This window comes from Achroia grisella, unplaced genomic scaffold (assembly GCF_030625045.1).
Source record: "Achroia grisella isolate CSIRO2021 unplaced genomic scaffold, CSIRO_AGI_Agris_v1 utg4748, whole genome shotgun sequence".
NCBI classification, from domain to species: Eukaryota; Metazoa; Arthropoda; class Insecta; order Lepidoptera; family Pyralidae; genus Achroia; species Achroia grisella.
This window is the reverse complement of record NW_026712880.1, coordinates 170,334-193,411: the sequence shown is the minus strand read 5'-3', so window position 1 is coordinate 193,411 and position 23,078 is coordinate 170,334. Positions and strand designations below refer to the sequence as shown.

The 23,078-nt window shown below is 36.0% G+C and overlaps 1 protein-coding gene across 1 annotated transcript in view; it reads right to left on the bottom strand.

The window, feature by feature from the left end:
- Positions 1–1,947: 1,947 nt before the first annotated feature.
- The window catches only part of LOC131845593 (TWiK family of potassium channels protein 7-like), a 129,577-nt gene continuing 108,446 nt past the window's right edge, over positions 1,948–23,078 (bottom strand). Inside the window, exons 2-3 of the mRNA XM_059194669.1 lie at positions 4,061–4,719; positions 1,948–3,137 (exon numbers count right to left, since the gene is read on the bottom strand). Of these exons, the coding sequence (XP_059050652.1) occupies positions 2,395–3,137; positions 4,061–4,610 (1,293 nt within the window). The 5' untranslated portion in view covers positions 4,611–4,719 and the 3' untranslated portion in view covers positions 1,948–2,394. The remainder of the gene's footprint in view (positions 3,138–4,060; positions 4,720–23,078) is intronic.

Sequence of the window (23,078 nt, the reverse complement as noted above, 5' to 3'; positions counted from 1 at the left end):
TTCTATTTTTATTTCTTTATTATTTAGTTGGGTGTGAATTCGTAATGTTAAATCACAGATAAATAATTAGATTCTCGTACAGATTGCCAGCAATAAAAATATTGTTGTCTACATTTTTCTTCAAAACTGCCCCGAAGTTGTTAATACAGTGCTTAAACTTTGGATCATTGTTGGATTAAAAATATCCCTCGTACCTCGAAGTTTTAATTAATAAAGACTTTTGTAATTGCACGAATAGTTTTGCGAGTACGTAATTGCTTCTCTGATTTAAGTAGCTTTGTTGTACAACTTATTTCTCGAAGACGATGTTTTGTATTTATTTTTAGATTTGTTTTTGCAGAGTTAATCAAATTTTATTAATTACTAACCACTCGCCTCGGCTTTGCCCGGGTGTACATGTATTATACATATAAACCTTCCTCTTGAATCACTCTATTAAAAAAATCGCTTCAAAATCCGTTGCGTAGTTTTAAAGATTTAAGCATACATAAGGACGGATAGACAGCGACAGCGCTAATGTGTCATGTCAGGTTGACCTCCACGCGGTTCCTCCTGGAAATCATCGTGATAAATTCCTGGTTAATTTGTCAGGATGGGCTAACTGACCTGACCTCATATTCATCTTAGCATCCTTCTCTGGTGCCCCGCCAGCGTAAACCGTTAACGCAGGGGGGTGGTCCATTGCATTATCATCCATGAAATATATATCTATAGAAAACAAACAGATCAATCCAAACTATCATACTCATGAATACAAATATTTGTCCCGTGCGAGGAATCGAACTCGCAACCATCGGAGGTAAGACAGTGTCCTAAACCGCTGGACTAGCAATGCCGTTAACCAATACCTCATACTCATGAATACAAATATTTGTACCGTGCGAAGAATCGAACCTGCGACTATCGGAGGTTAGGCGGCGTGTTAAACCGCTAGACCACTAATGCCGTTAAACGTCACATTCATGAGTACAAATATTTTTACCGAGCTTGGAATCGAACCTGCGTCCATCGTAGATAAGGCGGTGTGCTAAACCGGTACACCACCGGGGCCGTCAACCATTAATACCAATTTCTATCATTGTTCAAATTAATCACAATGTATATAATAGTAAACTAGATTTGCCGTTAACTGAATCATGGTAATGACTAAAACCAACTAAACGTAATCTCAGCCAAGCATTGAACTATAAATCAATACGTGATTGTGTTATCGAGTCACAGTTTAATGCATTGCATTGGGGTTTCATCTGAATATACACCCTACTCTGTGTTGTGTGTTTGTTTGAACAAATTAAAATCAATTGGACTAAAATAGAATTGAATAGAAAATCATTTATTCAAATAAACTTACATCGAAGCACTTTTGAATAGTCATCACATTTTTTTAATCTACCACTCATTCGGTAAGATCTCATCACAAGAAGAACGAGCAAGAATAAAATAGAATAGAATAGAAAATCGTTTATTCACATAAACTTAATTTAGCACTTTTGAATAGTCAATATTTTTTTTTAATCTACTGCTCATTCGGTAAGCTGTCTCATCACAAGAAGAACGAGCAAGAAACTTGCGTGTTGCTCTTTTAAATAATTTCGATGGGTGCATTAGGCAGGGATCACTATACAGTTTTAGAGCAAAATTCAGTCTATGTTACTCGGATTTTAGATGCGGGTGAGCATTTTCTTAAAATTCTACATTACAAAAAAATCCATACTTACTTTCTTATGATATTAGTCCAAATATGAATGTGACTTTTTCTTACTATAATAGATCAGAAATTCCTGCATCTTTCTCATTTAAAATAATTATATCTATGAAGCTCAACATCTTCTTGAAGACACATGTACAGAATGATTAGGGTAAAGCCTCAGGCGATCATATCAAATTAAATAATTAACAACATAATGTAAAAAATCATATTTATTGTGTAACAAAGTGTGTCCAGACCAACAAACCTATATCTACATGTACCGAGCGTCGTTGTCACATGAAGACGTCGTCGGCCAGTGCCTTGCCCTGAGGCCGGTCGTCCTCAAACGTCACCATCTTATCACGACCCTTACTCCCCCCCACACTTTGTCCCTTACTCTCCTGAGCCTTCCCCCTGTCCCCAAAAGTCGACAAATCACACAATTCACCGCCAACTCCACTCAAGTTAAATTCGCTCAAACTCCTCGGAACAAAATACTCTATACACTTCTCGGCGTGACCAGCCGACCGACGCACCGGGGTATTCCTTTGGAAGCTCTCCTCCCCATAATTCGAAGACTTGCGCCTCGGTAAACTATTGAACTTTGTTGGGTTTAAACTGTCGATCTTGAACGTAACCTGCTGACGTTTCTCTTGGCAGTTAGCGAATGCAACTGACGGCCCGGTGTCGGCCGTTTCTCGATGTCAGGACACAACCGACATGGATATCTTATCGTCGCAGATCTTCTCTACACTGTGCACAGCGCGAGACTTAGAGCCACCTGTACAAAGCGCAGTAAAGTTTCTTAGAGCTGAGCTCATGTCTTCTTGTATTAAATTGAAACACATAGCAATGATAACAATACCCACTAATATATATATACAACACACCCCGATTGCTATATCCTCCGCTTTAGCTGATACGGTGCTTGCGTAGTGTCCAGGTTTGAGATCACCAAAGCCGATCGTCGCGAGGCTCGAAAAGGAGAAGTAGTAACCGTCTATATAGCTCCACTTTTCCGTGGTATGAAACACAATAGTACCTAGTGCGATATATAATATGATAAGGAATAAACTTAGGATAATTGGCACTCGCGTATGGTCCCTACACGTCCAATGGTAACCTCCACTAAAACTGTCCAGATTCAGAGCTGCTTGGAACGGCGTGCGCCGCTGCCTCTCGCAGTACTTATCTTTTTTATCACAGTCATTGTACTGCTTGCATTCGACACCAGGCAATGCATATCTGCTCAAGCAATCGGCTTTGGAGTGGAAATTCCCATTTTTCAAAGTTGAAGGACAAATCTTGGAGTAGAGGACTCTGAAGTTCCTTGCGAGTGTTTCTCCAATAGTTGAAAGGTACAGCATGATAATTGGTATGCCGATGCACGCGTACACGACTGCCACTATCTTGCCCACCGATGACTGCGGCGTGACGTTTCCATGACCTGAAACAAATTGTTTTAATAAACCTTCTGACAGTCTACTATTTTTATTAACCTGTTCCCGCGACTTGGTCCTCGTGGAATTTAACTTTATTTTTCTAAAATAAAAGTAGCCTAAGTTACTCCTTATTACATCAGCTACCTGCCAATAAAAGTCCCGTCAAAATCGGTCCAGCCATTTCAGAGATTAGCCGAAACAAACAGACAGACAGACAAATATTGTAAAAAATATTATTTTAGTGTATGTACCGTATTTATATTCATATGCATGTAGTAAAAAACGGTTTATTCAATATTACAAACAGACACTTCAATTTTATTTATATGTATTGATTTTGACAGAATGAGTCTGTCAAAATATTTACATTAAAGTATATCAAAACATATTATATGCAATAGATATAACTATATAAATTTCTTGATGTAACTATTATTTTTTCTTTGTTACTATTATTTCAATAATGGAAAAATTAAGACCAATAGATACAATATCATCATCTTAATTTACTGTTTCATCTCCAATAACATACTATATGTCATCTACCACATTCTGCAGCTAAGGAGTTATACTAATCATAGCCACAGGTTTTAGATTAGATTTTGCCCAAGAACTATTAGACTGGTTTTAATGAGACATAGCATATATGTTTTAATTCTGACTTTCGGTAGATACATCATTGTTAATGGTTTAGGATATTGTAGCGTAATATAGTAAAACTGTATGTATGTGTATTATTATTATTATTATTTTATTATATATGAAGGTATCCGCTGAAAATCAGCGTCGTGGCACCCCGTCACGACATATGCTGAGCGGAGACCTATTTGGTACTGTAATTATTAATGTAAATTAAAATTTAAAAATTATTTTCAGTGTACCAAATAAACAATTTTCTTTCCTTATTCTTTCTTTTTCTTAAACTTACCTATAGTTGTAATGAGCGTCAGGGCATAGAGGAAGCTACTAGAAAACGTCCACCTGTAGTCTCCGGCGTGATCAAACGTTACTCTGTTTTCAAGTACTGCACCCCTTCTAATCGTTTTAATTAGCACTTTCTGGAAATCCATCAACTCTTTAGCTGCTAGCTTTGTCCAGTTCTCTTTATACAGAATATTCAAATCTTCTGTTATAGACCAAAGTCTCTCTACAGTTTTTGAACGCAAATCATTACTTGAACTCTGAGACTGACTAAGATTAGGCTTCGATGCAGCTACTGCAGTTTCTTCTGTGACTGTGTTCCCTTCTATTGCCAGGAAGAGAAACCCACCAAGGAGGTTGTAGGTAAGAACGAGAAAGCAAATTGCTAGACAGGTTAAAGGGGATGCTCGTCGTTTATGGACGCAGCGACAGCAGAAAAGTCTAGTGTCGTCGATGCCTCTTTTGGTTTGAAAGCAGCATTTCGGTTCTTCAACGAAGCCTATCTCAGTCTTGCAGTAGGCTCGCTTGGACAGCTCCCTGCTACCGTCTTCAAGCATGATGCTAGCGTCGGTTCATGTCGTATGATTCATCGCACCTTGTACTTCTTGTGGTGTCTTCTCTTTGTTCTGGGCATTGCTTATGAGATGATTGACTGAGCTTTTATACCTGTAACAAGAGATACATTTCTATATAAACGACTTGATTCAAACGTATCTTAATAGTTCAGGAATAGCATTGGAGGCATATTTAAAAATAACCAAATTTGATGAAATGAAATGAAATTTCAGGTTTTCACATAATTAACTAGTAAAATTTCGTTTAAACTGAAATTGCGGGAACATTATTTAAATTTGTAACTTTTTTACTGTCTTTCTACCTTTTACATATCTTTCTGTTATTTCCCTATAGATCTATATCTATATATTTTTTTCTTACTTTCAATTTGAGGCTGTACTTATGATTTGATTATCAGATCATTATGTATGTTTATTATTATTATTAATTTTTATTGAAATTTATATTTAAAATATTTTGCTTTATATTTATATATATCTTTTTTTTGACATTTCTCATCTATATTAGTGCACCGCCAACAATATTTCTCTGCACCACTCATGGTTGCCTGGTAGATAACGCCGCATGGTGTTAAGTCCGCCATATGTACACATTGTTTTTGTGCAGTAAAGTTAAATAAATAAAAAAATAAATAAAATAATTAACATATATATTAGTTCTACACATTAGTCGTTTCTGACATGCAATACTAATAATCCCATTACTAACAATCCCCTTCCACCCAAAATACAATAGTTTGTACCGTGCAAAATTAAATGCGTAGTAAAGCGATGTGTAGATCTGCTAAACTGCTATAGGAATAGAAATAGGGATAGATATATGGACAGGGATAGGGATAGGGATAGGGATAGGGATAGAAATAGAAATATTCTTTATTGAAATAAACATAATATAAGTACTTTTGAATAGTCAAGTTTTTAGGTTCTACCGCTCATTCGGAAGGCAGACTCATCATAAGAAGAACGAGCAAGAAACTTGTGTGTTGCTCTTTAAAATAAATATTGGTTTAATTATACATTAGTATGAAAGTATGAATAAAATAGATTCATATGATATAGACAAATACAGACGTTGATGACCCCTTATTGCTATCGATGTAGTAAATTGTATGGAAGAATTGTTTATTACATTTCCAGTTTCTAATAATGGCTAGTACGATGCAGTTAAAGTTTAATGTACCGTGAATAAACATACCAATAAAATATTATAGCGACCCATAATACTTTATTTTAAGCTTCCGAGTTTGTGAAGATACTCTTCTTTGGTTTATATTAGCATTTGTTAGGTTAGATCGTCATTTGATATGACTCCACGTGGCAGGGGCGGAGCGTGAATTTTTGGGGCCCTGGGCTAAATCTACTTAGAGGTCTAATGAACTACACGTGGCAGGGGCGGATCGTGAATTTTGGGGCCCTGGGCTGAATCTACTTAAGGGCCTAATGAACTACACGTGGCAGGGGCGGATCGTGAATTTTTGGGGCCCTGGGCTAAATCTACTTAGAGGTCTAATGAACTCCACGTGGCAGGGGCGGATCGTGAATTTTTGGGGCCCTGGGCTAAATCTACTTAGGGGCTTAAAAAACTACACGTGGCAGGGGCGGATCGTGAATTTGTAGGGCCCTGGGCTAAATCTACTTAGGGGCTTAAAAAACTACACGTGGCAGGGGCGGATCGTGAATTTGTGGGGCCCTGGGCTAAATCTACTTAGGGGCTTAATGATAAAAATATTCAACTAAAAATACACCGATCAAAAACCAGATTTCCTATTGCGTGCTGCTACACCGACCACGTCAATGTACCAGTCCCGCTTACACTACGCAGGACATTGGCGACTATTTACCAGGAGTAACCTAACATTGAGGGTGATGCAGCTGAAATCGTGTCAAAACGCTAGTTTCAAAACGTTTGTGGCCCGTGTTCCCACCAACATACTGGCCACCTTCATGAAGGAGGACTACTGGCCGAAGGGTATGGTGTATCGGCGCTACCGTGGCAGTACCATCATCAGTGCCGTGATGACACAGACAATTTATATTTCTTTTTTTATAATTATATTATTCATATGTATGTTAGTCTGTAAGGTATTTATAATATGGACCATTAGCTACCTGATTTAAATAAATAAATATAATAAAAAACAAGCGACCAGAAAGAAAGAAGCAAGGGTTGATTGATCTCAGGGTTGCCAACCTTATGATAAGTTTTTTAACATTCTAGATATTTTTTTATTTTCTAAATTTGGTTTCAGTGAACCCTTTGTGTCATCGGGGCCCTGGACTGCTGCCCTTAGGTAGATCCGCCCCTGCCACGTGGGATATGAGACTAGAAGCATTGTATATGCAAATTCATCGCGTAATTATCTTTTTAAACTGAATTCTTGAAGGTTTCTAAAATTGTGCTGTAGTTTTGATGCTGTATGATGATAGTCCAACGTGATAACGGTCTCGCTGGACTAGCGCTTTAGCACACTGCTTTACGCCCGATGCTCTCAGGTTTGATTCCTCACATGGCACGGTAACAACATTTGTATTCATGAGTATGTGTTTTTTTATTGTTATAAAAGTTTTCTAAACTTATTCAATTCAAATTCAAAAATAATTTATTCATGTAGGACATTTTAGCCGCTAGCCGCTAAACTGGCTTTTAAAAGAAATATTCAATTGAGTTTCTTGCCAGTCCTTCTCAATTGGATCTATATACTGAACTGGATGGTAGCGAAAAATTATAATATAAAAAATTTGACGTATGAACGTCAAATCTTTTATATTATATTTTTTTTCTACCTACCTATTTAACTGGTCGGTAAAAAAAAATATAGAATAGAATAGAATAGAATAGAAAATCATTTATTCAAATAAACTTACATTGAAGCGCTTTTGAATAGTCATTACATTTTTTTTTTAATCTACCGCTCGTTCGGAAAGCTGTCTCATCACAAGAAGAACGAGCAAGAAACTTGCGTGTTGCTCTTTTAATTAATTTTATTATTACTTTACATTTTTAAGTTTAAGTGTGTGAATACAAACCACCAATTAGCACTAATTCTATTAAATATCAAATAGAAATAATATTGAATATATAACCAACTGTTAAACAATTAATAAGAGGAAATTCTATATATTTATATTGATACTATATATTATATATTTATAATATATTTATATCTATACCGTCCAGTTCAGTATATAGATCCAATTGAGAAGAAGCTAGCAATGCGGTCCTTAGTCTTCTTTACTAACAATCGCCTTCAAAAGGCGGTCTTATCGCTATAAGAAATTTCTTACAGACAACCTTGTTAATATATATACTAATATTAGAATTAGGAATATATATATTAACAAGTTTGTCTATAAGAGATTTCATATAGTGATAAGACCTTTTGGCGAAGGCGATTATAAAAGAATGTAAACAAATGTTATGTAAAAAAGCCTATTATAAAATAGATGAATTTATAGATGATAGCAATATATAGCAAGAATAAGTTTATTTGCGGACAACGTTATAATTTTAATTTTCATACTGCTTTCTTGATATATGATAGCGTAGCGGCTTTTATATTGATTGCCGCATGCATCCGAATGTAAAGTGCGAATACTGTAACTACCATATAGTAATTTTTGTAGCTGTGACGTGGTCGTGTGGAATGAGTAGTCATGCTCACTAAAATGTCCAGACATGTGGCGGCGTGGTGGGCCGGGTCATTGGGCTCCCTAAAATATGGTCGAGCGCAGTGATGGCTGGCTCATCCGTCATACTCGTGAACGAGTGCTGCTTGTAGGGACTGGTCTGCTCTTATCACTACGACTGATTTAATCTTATTGCATATTTATATTTGACCCAAAAACTAGTGCTGGTTGGTAGTTTGTATTCACACGTTTCGACTTGTAAATGTAAACTTACAAGGATTATTTAAAAGAGCAACACACAAGTTTCTTGCTCGTTCTTCTTGTGATGAGACAGCTTTCCGAACGAGTGGTAGATAAAAAACAAATTGTTATGACTATTCAAAAGTGCTTAAATTAAGTTTATTTGAATAAATGATTTTCTATTCTATTCTATTCTAAAGGATGTAAACAAATGTTTGAATTTAAAATATTATCCAACGATAAAGCGTTATGCATCCATAAAGAAAAACTGGCAAATGGTGGATTTATTTCTAAAGCCATATTGTTTATAGTGTCGTAAACGGGGTCTGGATTAAACGGATTTCGCCAACATAGCTACCTACGTCGTGGGCCCCTGAAATCCTCATAACATGAGTAATGAACACCCAAATCAAACCTCGATCTGAATGTGTAAACGTGAAAGTTTCCCTTTCGGGAATTCAAGGCGTGTTATATACGGGTTATCGAGGAATGAACGAATGTTTGTTTAATTTAAAAAAGGATACGTGATGGATTATGGGAATAGGTAAAAAAGTTAATGTAATAAAATTAAAAGTTATGAAACTGAACATTTTTAATATAAATTTGTGTATTCTTTGACCAAATTGTTTCTTCGACGACCTCGTTGCTGTAACAGTTTAGCACATTGCTTTACTTCCGGAGCATAGAATAGAATAGAATAGAATAGAATAGAAAATCATTTATTCAAATAAACTTACATTGAAGCACTTTCGAATAGTCATCACATTTTTTTTAATCTACCGCTCATTCGGAAAGCTCTCTCATCACAAGAAGAACGAGCAAGAAACTTGTGTGTTGCTCTTTTTAATAATTTTATTCTTACTTTACAATTTAAGTAAGTGTGTGAATACAAACTACCGATTAGCACTAATTCGATTAAATAATCAAATAGAAAAAATATTGAATATATAACCAACTGGTTAAACAATTAATAAGAGGAAATCAGTTATAGTGATTAGAGCAAACCAGTCCCTATAAGCAGCACTCGTTCACGAGTATGACGGATGAGCCAGCCATCACTGCGCGCGACCATATTTTAGTATTAGGAAAAAAAGTATTATTCAAATATCATGTTTTTATTGCCTTAAAAACGTATTTTTGTGTACTTTTAACACTAGAGCTGTAACAAAAGTGACAACTCACAATTTACATCTAACATTTCGTCTTTAGTCTATCATGATAAATTCTTGGTGAATTTATCACGATGGGCTAACAGATCTGACCTCATGTTCTTTTTATCATCGTCTACTGGTGCCCCGCCAGCGTAAACCGTTAGTACAGGCGGGTGAAGCATATAAATCGTTAAGTACCCACAATGAGTATTTTGTATTTAACAATCACAGTAATGGTTGAAAATAAAGTATTTTTGCATACTTTATTTATGCAATATACAAAAATAAAGTAGGATACGTTATTATAAAGTATGGTTGGCAACCCTAGATGTGTGTCTGAGGAGTGGGATATTAATTTTTAATTTTCTATTCTATACTTTATGTTTTTCCTATCCAGACCAGTTTATACGTTTTTTTTTTGCATAAAAGCGTTACCATCTGTCCTTGTCATATCGCACGTTCCTATCCATGCATACAACATTTAGTCGTAATTTTCTACATTATTCAAATTGAATGTAAGAAATTAGAAACATTTGAATATTTCTTATCAAAATCATATAAAACATCTTGTTCAAATTACCAAGTAAAATGAATATGTAACGCAATTACGGTGGCATAATAAAATCTATACATATAAATAAAATTGGAGTGTCTGTTTGTAATATTGAAATAACCGTTTTTTACTACATGCATATGAATATACGATACATACACCAAAATAACATTTTTTACAATTTTTGTGTGTCTGTTCCGGCTAATCTCTGAAATGGCTGGACCGATTTTGACGGGACTATTTTTGGCAGGTAGCTGATGTAATAACGAATTACTTAGGCTACTTTTATTTTAGAAAAAATAAAGTTAAATTCCACGCGGACGAAGTGGCGGGAACAGCTATGTTGTATATAAAAATGTAATAACAATTGCTCAGTCAAATAAAACCTATACAAATCTAATAAATGAGTTTTGCAATAAAATATCTACCTAACACTACATAGTATAAAACAAAGTCGCTGTCGCTGTCTGTCTGTCCCTATGTATGCTTAAATCTATAAAACTAAAAACGGATTTTGAAACGGTTTTTTTTAATAGATAGAGTGATTCAAGAGGAAGGTTTATATGTACAATACATGTACACCCGTGCGAACAGATAATGTATAGACTATTTGTCATTAAAAATACAGCTCTGACTTTTCACCCCTACCTATCTACCGTCACCAACCCCTAATCGGTAGTAGCGATATTACTAAATTAATTATTCACTTAAGTGAAGATGTTAACATCAGCTAAGATTGCAGTTAAACACGGTCAAATTTCATATTAATGAAAAAAAAATTTTTGATTCTGATCAAATTCAAACTCCAGACTTTACTGTCTGTAAGTCGTCATAATACTACTGAACTGTGACGTTCTCGATACAGACAGTCACAACTATTAATGTTTATATAAAATATATAAAGATATCAACTAAAGACAAAAGACATAGTTGAAAAAAAAATGTAATATTCTTACATTTATTTCGTACCAAATATTGTTATCAAATATCTTTGCGTCTGTATTGGACCCTTAGTTCAGTAAACACATGACAAAGGTCTGTATTGTTTCATTATTGCGATTGAAGCTTCGATTTCCTGTGTGTTTGTCCAACGGACATTCTATTTTTTTATTAAAGTAACATCTACTGTTGGTACAATGAAATTTTATATATAGATAGATAATTGATTTATTGCCAACATAACACAAATAATATAATTTACAATAAGACACAAAATAAGAAATAAATAACAACATAGAAAGTTGGCAATAGGAGCTGCCTCAGCTGTTGCTGATGTAAGCACAACCTCAATGAGGTGCACCTATACAGCACTGGTTCTCAGGCAGCCCCCATTACTCATAAAAAAAAAACTGAGATGCGGGTTTATTATTATATATATTTTGTTGCCGGATGGAGATTCGAAATTCAATTTCATCACCTTACTATACTAAGATAACATCATCATCATCTTCATCATCTCAGAAGTCCACTGGACAATGGGCTCTCTCAAAGATCTCCACGACGATCGATCCTGCATTGCTCGCATCCATCGCCGTCCAGCGATCTTGACCAGATCGTCGGCCCATTATATATATTTGGTCGCGGGTTCGATTCCTCGCTTGGTATAAACATAAATATATGTCATCATCTTCATCATCATCGCAGCCCGGAAGACGTCCATATACACGATGATCGGTCCTGCGCTTCTCGCATCCTTCCAGCGATCTTGACCAGATCGTCGGCCCACCTTGCTGGAGGCCTTCCCACTCGAGGAGTTCGTTGCCCCAACGGCCAACTGTCCTATGTGCCCTGCCTATTGCCACTTCAGTTTCGCAATTCTTCGGGCTATGTCGGTCACTCTGGTTCTTCCGCGGATCACCTCATTTCTGATTCGATCCCGCAGAGTAACTCCGAGCATAGCCCTCTCCATTGAACTCTGAGTGACTCTGAGCTTGTTCATAAGGTCCATAGTTAGCGACCATGTCTGTAATCACCAAGTAATCACTGGCTACGGTATCGTAGTAAACAACAACTTTATAGTATATAACACAATATTAATTTAATACAATTAAAGCGAGAAAGACGCTTCACACAGCGCCATCTAGTTTCAAGCTAATCAGAGCTTGTATTTTGAACTAGTCAACTGATATAAATAAGTTTGAACCGTGCAAGGAATCGAACCCGCGACCATCCGAAGTAAGGCTAATCCGCTAGACTACCGAGACCGTTTTAATCCGCTCGCAGTAACAATAATAATATCTCAGGACAATTTACACAGCATTATCTAAGTCTTAGCCAAGCAGAGCTTGTATTATAGGTACTAGACAATTGATATAAATACTTAAATACATACATAATATATGTATATATATAAAAAAATCCAGACGAATATAAACAATGATGATGAATACAAATGTTTTTACCGTGCGAAGAATCGAACCCACGACCATCATACGTGCTAAACCACTATACCACTGAGGTCGTCAAAATATATATTTTAGAAATATTATTTTTTATTTTACTACATTAGGAATGCAGATTGAGAATTCAGAATGCAGATACATAATTTGTAATAGTATTTTTATTTTACCACATTACAAATGCAGATTGATAATTCAGAATGCAGATACATAATTTGTAATAGTATTTTTTTTTCACCACATTAGGAATGTAGTTTCAGAATTCAGAACGCAGATACATAATTTGTAATAGTATTTTTTTTTCACCACATTAGGAATGTAGATTCAGAATTCAGAACGCAGATACATAATTTGTAATAGTATTTTTTTTTCACCACATTAGGAATGTAGTTTCAGAATTCAGAACGCAGATACATAATTTGTAATAGTATTTTTTTTTCACCACATTAGGAATGTAGTTTCAGAATTCAGAACGCAGATACATAATTTGTAATAGTATTTTTTTTTCACCACATTAGGAATGCAGATTGAGAATTCAGAATGCAGATACACAATTTGTAATAGTATTTTTATTTTACCACATTATGAATGCAGATTGATAATTCAGAATGCAGATACACAATTTGTAATAGAATTTTTTTTTCACCACATTAGGAATGCAGATTGAGAATTCAGAATGCAGATACACAATTTGTAATAGTATTTTTTTTTCATCACATTAGGAATGCAGATTGAGAATTTAGAATGCAGATACATAATTTGTAATAGTATTTTTTTTTTCACCACATTAGGAATGCAGATTGAGAATTCAGAATGCAGATACATAATTTGTAATAGTATTTTGTTTACACTACATTAGGAATACAGATTGAGAATTCAGAACGCAGATATGTAATTTGTAATAGTATTTTTATTTTACCACATTACGAATGCAGATTGATAATTCAGAATGCAGATACATAATTTGTAATAGCATTTTGTTTTCACTACATTAGGAATACAGATTGAGAATTGAAGCTTAATAAAGATAATAATACAAAATCAACAAACAAAAATAACACTTGTTTGTGAATATTCTCAAATGCTCACGGCGCTGCGTCTCAAGTAAGTCGAAAGAATATAAATTGTAAGTATGTCTGCGCCTCCCATCGAGTTTTGTTGTTTCAGGAATTTCATTAAAGTATACATACACGCAATCTATACATCTATAAGTATAAATAAAATTGGACTGTCTGTTTGTAATATTGAAATAACCGTTTTTTACTACATGCATATGAATATAAATACGGAACATATACTAAAATAACATTTTTTATCTGTCAGTCTGACAGGCTTTGATTGTTCCGGCTAATCTTTGAAATGGCTGGACCGATTTTGACGGGACTTTTTTTGGCAGGTAGCTGATGTAATAAGGAGTAACTTAGGATACTTTTATATTAGAAATATACAGTTAAATTCCACGCGGACGAAGTCGTAGGCATCCGCTAAGAAAGGATTTTGATTAATTCTATCCCCAAGGGGATAAAATAGGGGATGAAACTTTGTATGAATCTTTGTCAATTTTAAACTGATCGGGCTGAGACTTTGCATGCATAAAGCTACTATGACGTTGGCATCCTCTAAGAAAGGATTTTGATAAATCCCTCCTAAGGGGATAAATTAACGCGAGCGAAGCCGCAGTCAAAAGCTAGTTTAGTATATTTGTCATTTCAAATCATATAAAATTTCAAATCATTTATTCTGTAGGACATTTTAGCCGCTTATGAACGTCAAGAGTTTTGTATTAATATTTTGAAATATTAATAATTTAAATTTATTTATTTCATTTATTAATTCATAACAATGACTATAGTGTGGAATTTACTTGAGAAGAACTCATTTTCAACTCAACTCTATCAACTAATGTTGTTGGCCGCAGCTGGCCTTTACAGCTTCACCAGACGATAGGGGGCGAGTGCAGATGTCACTCCAAACCAGCGGAAGGACTTATGGAGCGGCTGAAGGCCAACTCCCGTCTGACGGATACGACTTTAGTCTGAGAGCACCGCTAGGAGTTCGAACTTCGGCTCAGGCCGTAAGAATATCGATCCCCGTTTGAATTGGACGGGGGATCGATCGGAGGGGTCCAGAAACTCAACTGAACTGCCTTTTTATAAAGCCAGTTTATTTACAATGCATATTTATATAGGTCTATGTCTAACATTAAATAAAACTCAGTGCACGACTATTGCCATGCACGCTCGTCATAAATTCCCATCGATTGTAAAACAAAAAAAAATCTGAACTATTGTTCTATTTAATATGGACTGCAAACGGGCTCAGCCAAGGGTTCATTTCAATATAGTCAGAAATTTATTGCCTTTTGTTTGGGAGTAAACAATCTATACATCTATACATATAAATAAAATTGGAGTATCTGTTTGTAATATTGAAATAACCGTTTTTTACTACATGCATATGAATATAAATACGGTACATACATCAATATAACGTTTTTTACAATTTTTATCTGTCTGTCTATTTGTTTCGGCTAACCTCTGAAATGACTGGACCGATTTTGACAAGACTTTTTTTGGCAGGTAGCAGATGTAATAAGGAATAACTTAGGCAACTTTCAGTTTAGACAAATTCTTTTATTTTAGAAAAATAAAACAAAATTCCACGCGGACGAAGTCGCGGGAACAGCTAGTGAACAGATAATATATACCTACTGGTATATATAATAGAGCTCTAATTCGTCTAACGTGATTTTATGCGGAATATGTGTCCATTTGACTTCACTCATTTTGATGGATTTGTATAATAAAGTTTGAAAAATATTCGACATACGAGCTCCCATTCGCAACCCTTTTTAAACATTACGCCGCATCTCGACAATATATCCGTTATTTCGCGTTTAATAACCCATAAATGATATACCATCAAAAAAAACCTTCAAAAATGTATATTACTAGCTGTGCCCGCGGTTTCACTTGCGTTAGATTTCAATGTACAAAATTCATTATAAAATATAGTGTATGTGTTATTCTTATCACTACGACTGATTCAATCTTATTGTGTTTTTATATTTGAGCCTAAATAAATTAGTGCTGGTTGGTAGTTTGTATTCACACGTTTCGACTTGTAAAATGTGAACTTACAAAGATTGTTTAAAAGAGCAACACACAAGTTTCTTGCTTATTCTTCTTGTGATGAGACAGCTTTTCGAATAAGCGGTAGATTTAAAAAAAATGTTGACTATTCAAACGTGCTTAAATTAAGTTTATTTGAATAAATGATTTTCTATTCTATTCTATTCTATTCTGATGTATAAGCTACACTCGAGAGCAATGAATCCGGGTCACTTAAAAAAACCTATATATCTCGGAAACTAAGAATGCTAGCTTAATGAAATATATTGTGTTTAATAGACAATTAAATTCTCCTTAAATTAAGGTATTAATTAAATAAGGGTTATGTCATAAAAAATCAAATTTGAAAAAGACTTTCGAAGATGGTTCTATGAATTTACTGCATTTGATTTTACTTTTGTTTCTAATCTATCATTTAAATGGGTACGCAAACCATATTTATAGTGTTGAATATTTATTAGTCAACCTGTAATAATGTCTCTTACTCCTGAAAATGCACCAGAATCCTCACAATGCTGGAAACCGGCCGGAGTCAGCGCGATACAGCCAGGACTGTCGGTGTGTCGCTGTCAACAGTACAAAGAGTTCTCCGACGTTACGAGGAATCTGGTTCTAACCTACGTAGACCAGGAACAGACAGAACTAGATGTACCACAGCCATGTATTACAATGCTTCATACAGGTATAATTGTGAATAACTACCTACAAGAGATGAACATCACTCGTATGGAGTGGTCAGCACGCAGCCCAGATATCAACCCGATCGAGCATGCTTGGGACGAGCTAGGGAGATGCGTAAAACAACGAAACCCTCTCCCCATTTATGCTTCGTGAGCTCAAAATTGCTCTCACAGAGGAATGGGAGAATATGTCCCAAAATCGTATAAGGAACTTGGTGTACAGCATGCCAAACCAGGTAAACGCAGTAATGGAAGCACGAGGAGGCAATTCAAAGTATTAAAATTCAAGAAAATCATATTGTTGTACATAAATAAAGGGCCGTGATGAGCAGGCAATTCTTTGAGTTATAAGTATCGAATTTAATGTTACTTATATGCATTTCCATTATTTAAAAATGTTTGAATGTTAATTTCAGCATATGTTTTGATTTAGTAGATTGTTAAAAGAGGGCCATTCGCTCCATTTATGGTATGGGTTCCAGGGAGTCATTGCGAGAGTGTTTTAAGGAATCAAATATCCTCACCGTTGCTTCTCAATACATTTATGAAAATATCATCTATGCCCGAAGGAATGTAGACAGTTTCAAAAGAGTTAGTGATTGCACTAATAAAAGCTTACGTAACAATAACAAACTGATTTTACCTAAATGTCGTTTGGCTAAAGTTAGTAATTCGTTTTATGGCAATTGCGTAAGGTTTTACAATAAAATACCAGAGTCTGTTATAAATCTGCCAGAAAAAAGATTTAAATGTCAAATAAAACAGTTCCTTTGCAAAAAAGCTTACCATAAAATTGAAGAATTCGTTAACGATAATAATGTTTTTTTAGAAAAACTTTAAATCTATATCACTGACAATATTATCTGATTACATTAATAATGAGTGCGTAGCGACTTCTATGTTGATTATCGCACGCCTCTTACTTGTTATACTGTAATTATTTATATAAATAAAACATCTATTAAAAAGAGCAACACACAAGTTTCTTGCTCATTCTTCTTGTGATGAATCTGCATTCCGAATGAGTGGTAGAATCAAAATATGACTATTCAAAAGTGCTTGTAATGAGTTTTTTTACTACATGCATCTGAATATAAATACGCTACATACACCAAAATAACATTGTTTACAGTTTTTGTCAGTCTGTCTGTGTGTATGTTTGTTCCGGCTAATCTCTGAAGTGGCTGGACCAATTATAATAATAATAATATGTTTATTTTGGCATCAATGGCCCGTTAGATTATGACGGGACTTTTTTTCGCAGGTAATGAGTAACTTGGGCAACTTTTATTTTAGAATAATAGAGCTAAATTCCACGCGGACGAAGTCGCGGGAACAGCTAGTGTAGTGATTTAATTTAGAAACAACTTATATTTAATATCTTTAGAATTGACTCAAACAATTGTTTTGTATGTATGTATATCTGATAGTTTCCATTCCATCTTTAGTAAGATAGAAACAATGTTATTCTGAATCAAAGAGAATCCAATTAACTCTACAATTGTTGTAAGGAACTTTGTAATTAACCTTTGCTACTTTTGACTTGAATAAACAATTTTCAATTTCCGCTAGTGACCTGGAAAATTGGTATCCTAGGAAAACAGTCCAGTGCCTAGACTCATGGCCCCATTACTAGCAATGTACCATGTCAGATTGACCTCCACGCGGTTCCCCCTGGAAACCGTCGTGATAAATGTGACGATGTGCTAACTGACCTGACCTCATGTTCACCTCATCATCCTCCACTGGTGCCCCGCCAGCGTAAACCGTTAGCGCCGGTGGGTGCACCATTTCATTAGGGGAAAGGGGATTGTTAGTAATGTGGATTAATTACCCCATTGCTAGCAATGTATCATGTCAGGTTGACCTCCACGCGGTTCCCTCTGGAAACCATCGTGATAAATTCTTGGTGAATTTGTCACGATGGGCTAACTGACCTGACCTCGTGCTCATCTTATCATCCTTCACTGGTGCCCCGCCAGCGTAAACCGTTAGCGCCGGTGGGTGCACCATTTCATTATCATCCATAAAAAAAAAGATTCACTACCCGTTAGTTGGAACAGCTGGATCCCTAAACTTTAAAGATAACATAACACCAACCAAATTTATTTTATCTTATTGAACCCCATATATAACGTTTACAAATCAACACTAATTTTTTTTCGGACTACTCTAATGCTGTTGGCCGCAGCTGGCCTTTACAGCTTCACCGGACGATAGGGGGCGAGTGCAGATGGCACTACAAACCAAGGAAGGACTTATGGAGCGGCTGAAGGCCAACTCCTGCCTGACGGATACGACTTTAGTCTGAGGGCACCGCTAGGGTTCGAACCTCTGGTCAGGCCTTCGTAATTTCGATCCCCGTTTGAATTAAACAGGGGATCGATCGGAGGGGTACTGAAATTTATGTAAGAACATTTTTTTTTATTTCATTCATTCATTCATAATTTAAGAGCCACGCTCTTATCGGTGGAGCTTTTTTAAGCTCAATTTACTTGCCTTATAAGTTGCATATTTCATAAGTGGGTGTTTTTGTATCGAAGGTTATATATAAACTATCAAAGTCCACATTAATTTATTGTAATTATGAGTGTCGTGTGTTTAAACATCTACCGAATAAATACCATTTCATTTCATCTCATCTCGTCTCGTCTAGTCTCATCTCATCTCATCTAATCTCATCTCATCTCATCTCATTTCATTTCATTGCTAACAATTACCTTCCCCTTCCACGTGTTGCATTCACCATAACGCCAACAGTTCATTATCTCTGACTACCCCACCCGGGATAATAGTCGTAAATCTAAACAATTATTATTGTGTAAATATTAATGAAAATGTACAATATTTTGTTGTTATACATATATTAAGTTACTTCAGGCCAGGGTTGCCAACTTTTTATGACAAAGAATAAAAAATAAAGTATTAGGAAAAAAGTGTATTTTTCAAAATTTTTGTTTGCATTAAAAACGTGCTTTTGATAGTAGAGCTGTGACAAATGTCACAAATCATAATTGACATGTAACATTTCGTTCAGTAATTATAAATCGTTAAGTACCCATAATGAGCATTTTGTTTTACGCATCACAGTAAAGGTTGAGAATAAAGTATTTTTGCAAACTTTATGTCAAAGTATAAAGTATAGTTACCAAAAATAAAGTCATCATCATCATCATCATCGCAGCCCGGAAGACGTCCACTGCTGGACATAGGCCTCCCCCAAAGATCTCCACGTCCTGTGCTGCTCGCATTCAATGCCTTCCAGCGATCTTGACCAGATCGTCGGTCCACGTTGCTGGAGGCCTGCGGCCAGCGGTCGCCACTCGAGGACTTTATTGCCCCGACGGCCATCTGTCCTACGGGCTATGTGCCCTGCCCATTGCCACTTCAGTGTGGCAATTCTTCGGGCTATGTCGGTCACTCTGGTTCTTCTGCGGATCTCCTCTATTCTGATTCGATCTCGCAGAGTAACTCAGAGCATTGCTCTCTCCATTGAGTGCCTCTGAGCTTGTCATGAGGCCCATAGTTAGCGACCACTTCTCTGTGCCGTAAGTCATCACATCACGGTAACACACATTGGTCGTAAACCTTCGTCTTGAGACACTGCGGACATTTGGACGCAAAGATATATCGGAGCTTCCCGAATGCTGCCCATCTGAGTTGGATTCACAATTGACCACTTTATCGAAAAAAAAAATTAAAGTAGGATACGTTATTATAAAATATGGTTGGCAACCCTACTCCGGGCTGTCTCTATCAGTTTGTTGATATTCATTATAAAGGGTCAATGGGTTGTGGATTTCAACAAAAGCTTTCTGTTAATTATATTTGCTTGAGAACTGTACGTGGGTGTCGAAAACAGTTGGGCAGTCCATCTGTACGTATCGATTTCCTCTTAACGTTTTTCTATTAACAGCGGCCTTTTCCTTAAATAAACAATTATTTTCAACTAGATTTTACCCGCGGCTTCGCTCGCGTTAATTTGTCCCGTTAGTTGTGGAATTTATCAAAATTCTTTCTTAGGGAATGTCTACGTCATAATAGCTTTATGCATATAAAGTCTCAGCACGATCGGTTTAAAATTGACAAAGTTTCATTTCATCATTTTAACTTTCATCATATTCAGTAGGTCTATTTTATTTTTAATACCCTTGGTAAGGGATCATCGGGGGTGGTAGAATTTATCAAAATCCTTTCTTAATGCCTACGTCATAGTAGCTTTATGCATTCCCAGCCCGATCGGTTTAAAATTGACAAAGTTTCATACAAACTTTCATCCCCTTGAAATTAATCAAAATCATCTCGTCATAACATCTCCCTGTATGCCAAATTTCAGCCCGATCCGTCCAGTGGTTTGTGCTGTGCATTGATAGATCACTACGTCAGTCACCTTGGAGTTATATATATTTAGATACGTGAGATAGAGTTATAAAAACACAATTTTTATGAATTTGCGACGAAATCATGGGACGAAGACCAGTTAAAGTTAGAGTTTTGTCTAGCTTCCCCCTTTTTCTTTCTACAGTTCAGTAGTGATTTCAGAGGAGCTTCCTCCTACGTACACCAAGATTTTTCGAGAGACTACAGCATGGGGTTTTTCAAGTTTTTAGTTTGTATGAAACTTTGTCAATTTTAAACCGATCGGGCTGAGACTTTGCATGCATAAAGCTACTATGTTGGCATTCCCTAAGAAAGGATTTCGATAAATTCCACCCCTAAGGGGATAAATTAACGCGAAGGAAGCCGCGGGCAAAAGTCAGTTAATTTTATATAATCAAATGTGCTCTCTATCGGTATTAGATTCAACATTATTATAGACATCCAGTTTTGTAGACCTAATAAAAAAAATCTACATCGTAACATCAGTTTATGTTTACAACATGTTCTACAACATATGTTAATACAACATACTCTCCAATCTATGTTAATTGCGTTACCAAAACTTCCTTTAATCAATCTAATATAACTTTGTAGGGCACAAGACCACATTGATCTAGAACGATAACAATCTGCATTGTATATAAGGGAAAACTAACCCTTGTATCCGAGGCATATTTTATTTGATCCCATATGCGGAATCATTTGTATGCGATCAGGGTTCAGTTAATAAAGGTCACGTCCGCAAGAAAACTTTTATCATAGACGCTGGGTATCGGATAATGTAACAGTCTAGGATATTCGTACACTGGAATGCTACTCTGAGCCGAAACTTGGAATATTTGAATCGACAAACAAAGAGGTTGATTTATATAGATATTTGTTTCAGAAACTTTGAATTGCTTGTAAGTAAGAACGGTGAATTAATTTACTAATTAAAACAAAATAACAGGATGAGAGAGATGTGCTAACTCGTAATAAACATGACTCGAGTTAAGTCGAGTTGAAATTCAGGTAATTCGAGTTAACTCGAGTTGACTCGAGTTACCTGGAATAAAAAGTTTTTTTTTTATTATTTCGAACAATTCTATTGTTTTTAGCCGCAGCTAGCCTTGAAAGCTTGACCGAACTATAGGGACCCATAGACCCATTTCTGTTCGCCAGAAATGGGACTTTAAACCCGCAGAAGGACTTCGCATAATGATTTTAATGATTACATCATTATGCGAATTCCTTCCTTCTGAATATGCGAAAAAAAATAACAACCGCAAATCAATACTGAAATATTTGCGATGAGTGAAAATTGTACTTATTTTTTACACTACTATGGTGGCAAACAGGCATACGGCCCATCTGATGGTAAATGGTTACCGTAGCCTATGGACGTCTGAAACACCAGGGGTGTCACGTGCGTTGTCGACCCTTAAGAAACCTTAATATACCCTTCTTGAAGAACCCCATGCTGTAGTCTCGTATGATATGATATGATCAGAAAATTTGATGTCATTGTCGGTTCGATGACAGAATCATGCTCTCGCTCTTTTACTTGATTCATTCATTTACCCGTTGAATTCTTCCAACTCGAGTTGGCAGAATTCAACTCGAGTTATCACGAGTTAGTAACTCGAGTTGACACATCTCTAATTCGAAGTACCTACATAAAAACATATGTTATTTCAAATTTAATTCATCAAATAATAGAGCGTCGTGATTTAGTGGTTTAAATATCCGACTTAGACGCCAAAGGTCATGAGTACAAAATATGGTCAACAAAAAAACTTTGCGTGTTAATTTATATATTTGAGTGATTCTCCGGTGATGGAAACATCGATAACAAAGTAAATTAATACAAGCTATAGAGTAAGCTCACCAGTACCAGACAACGCCCTAACTAATTGGCACCGGAGCCGTGTGTACCTACACGCTTCCACAAGCCGAGCCGCGGTAGTTATGCTATCGCGACCTCGTGACTCCGGCAATGACTTGTAGGTACACCGTGTAGTTTTTTAGTGGCTAAGAAACCAAAACCCTTGTCACCCCTCCGGTGAGGGATAGCTTTTGAAGATCTTTCTGCTTCATCGTCTTAGCTCTGTTCCACTTTATGTGAGGTCGGTCCTAATTTTACCGCGCCAGGACAATCCGTCCTGGGTTATTGGGTCGGGTATTTTCCCGTAGCAATAAGTTTACTCCTGGTTCACCATGTGGCTTCATGACATCCACTACCTCTTCTACGTTCAGGTAGTTTTAAGACTTTTTTGACCACATAATCCTCGTCACTTTACATCGTCATTT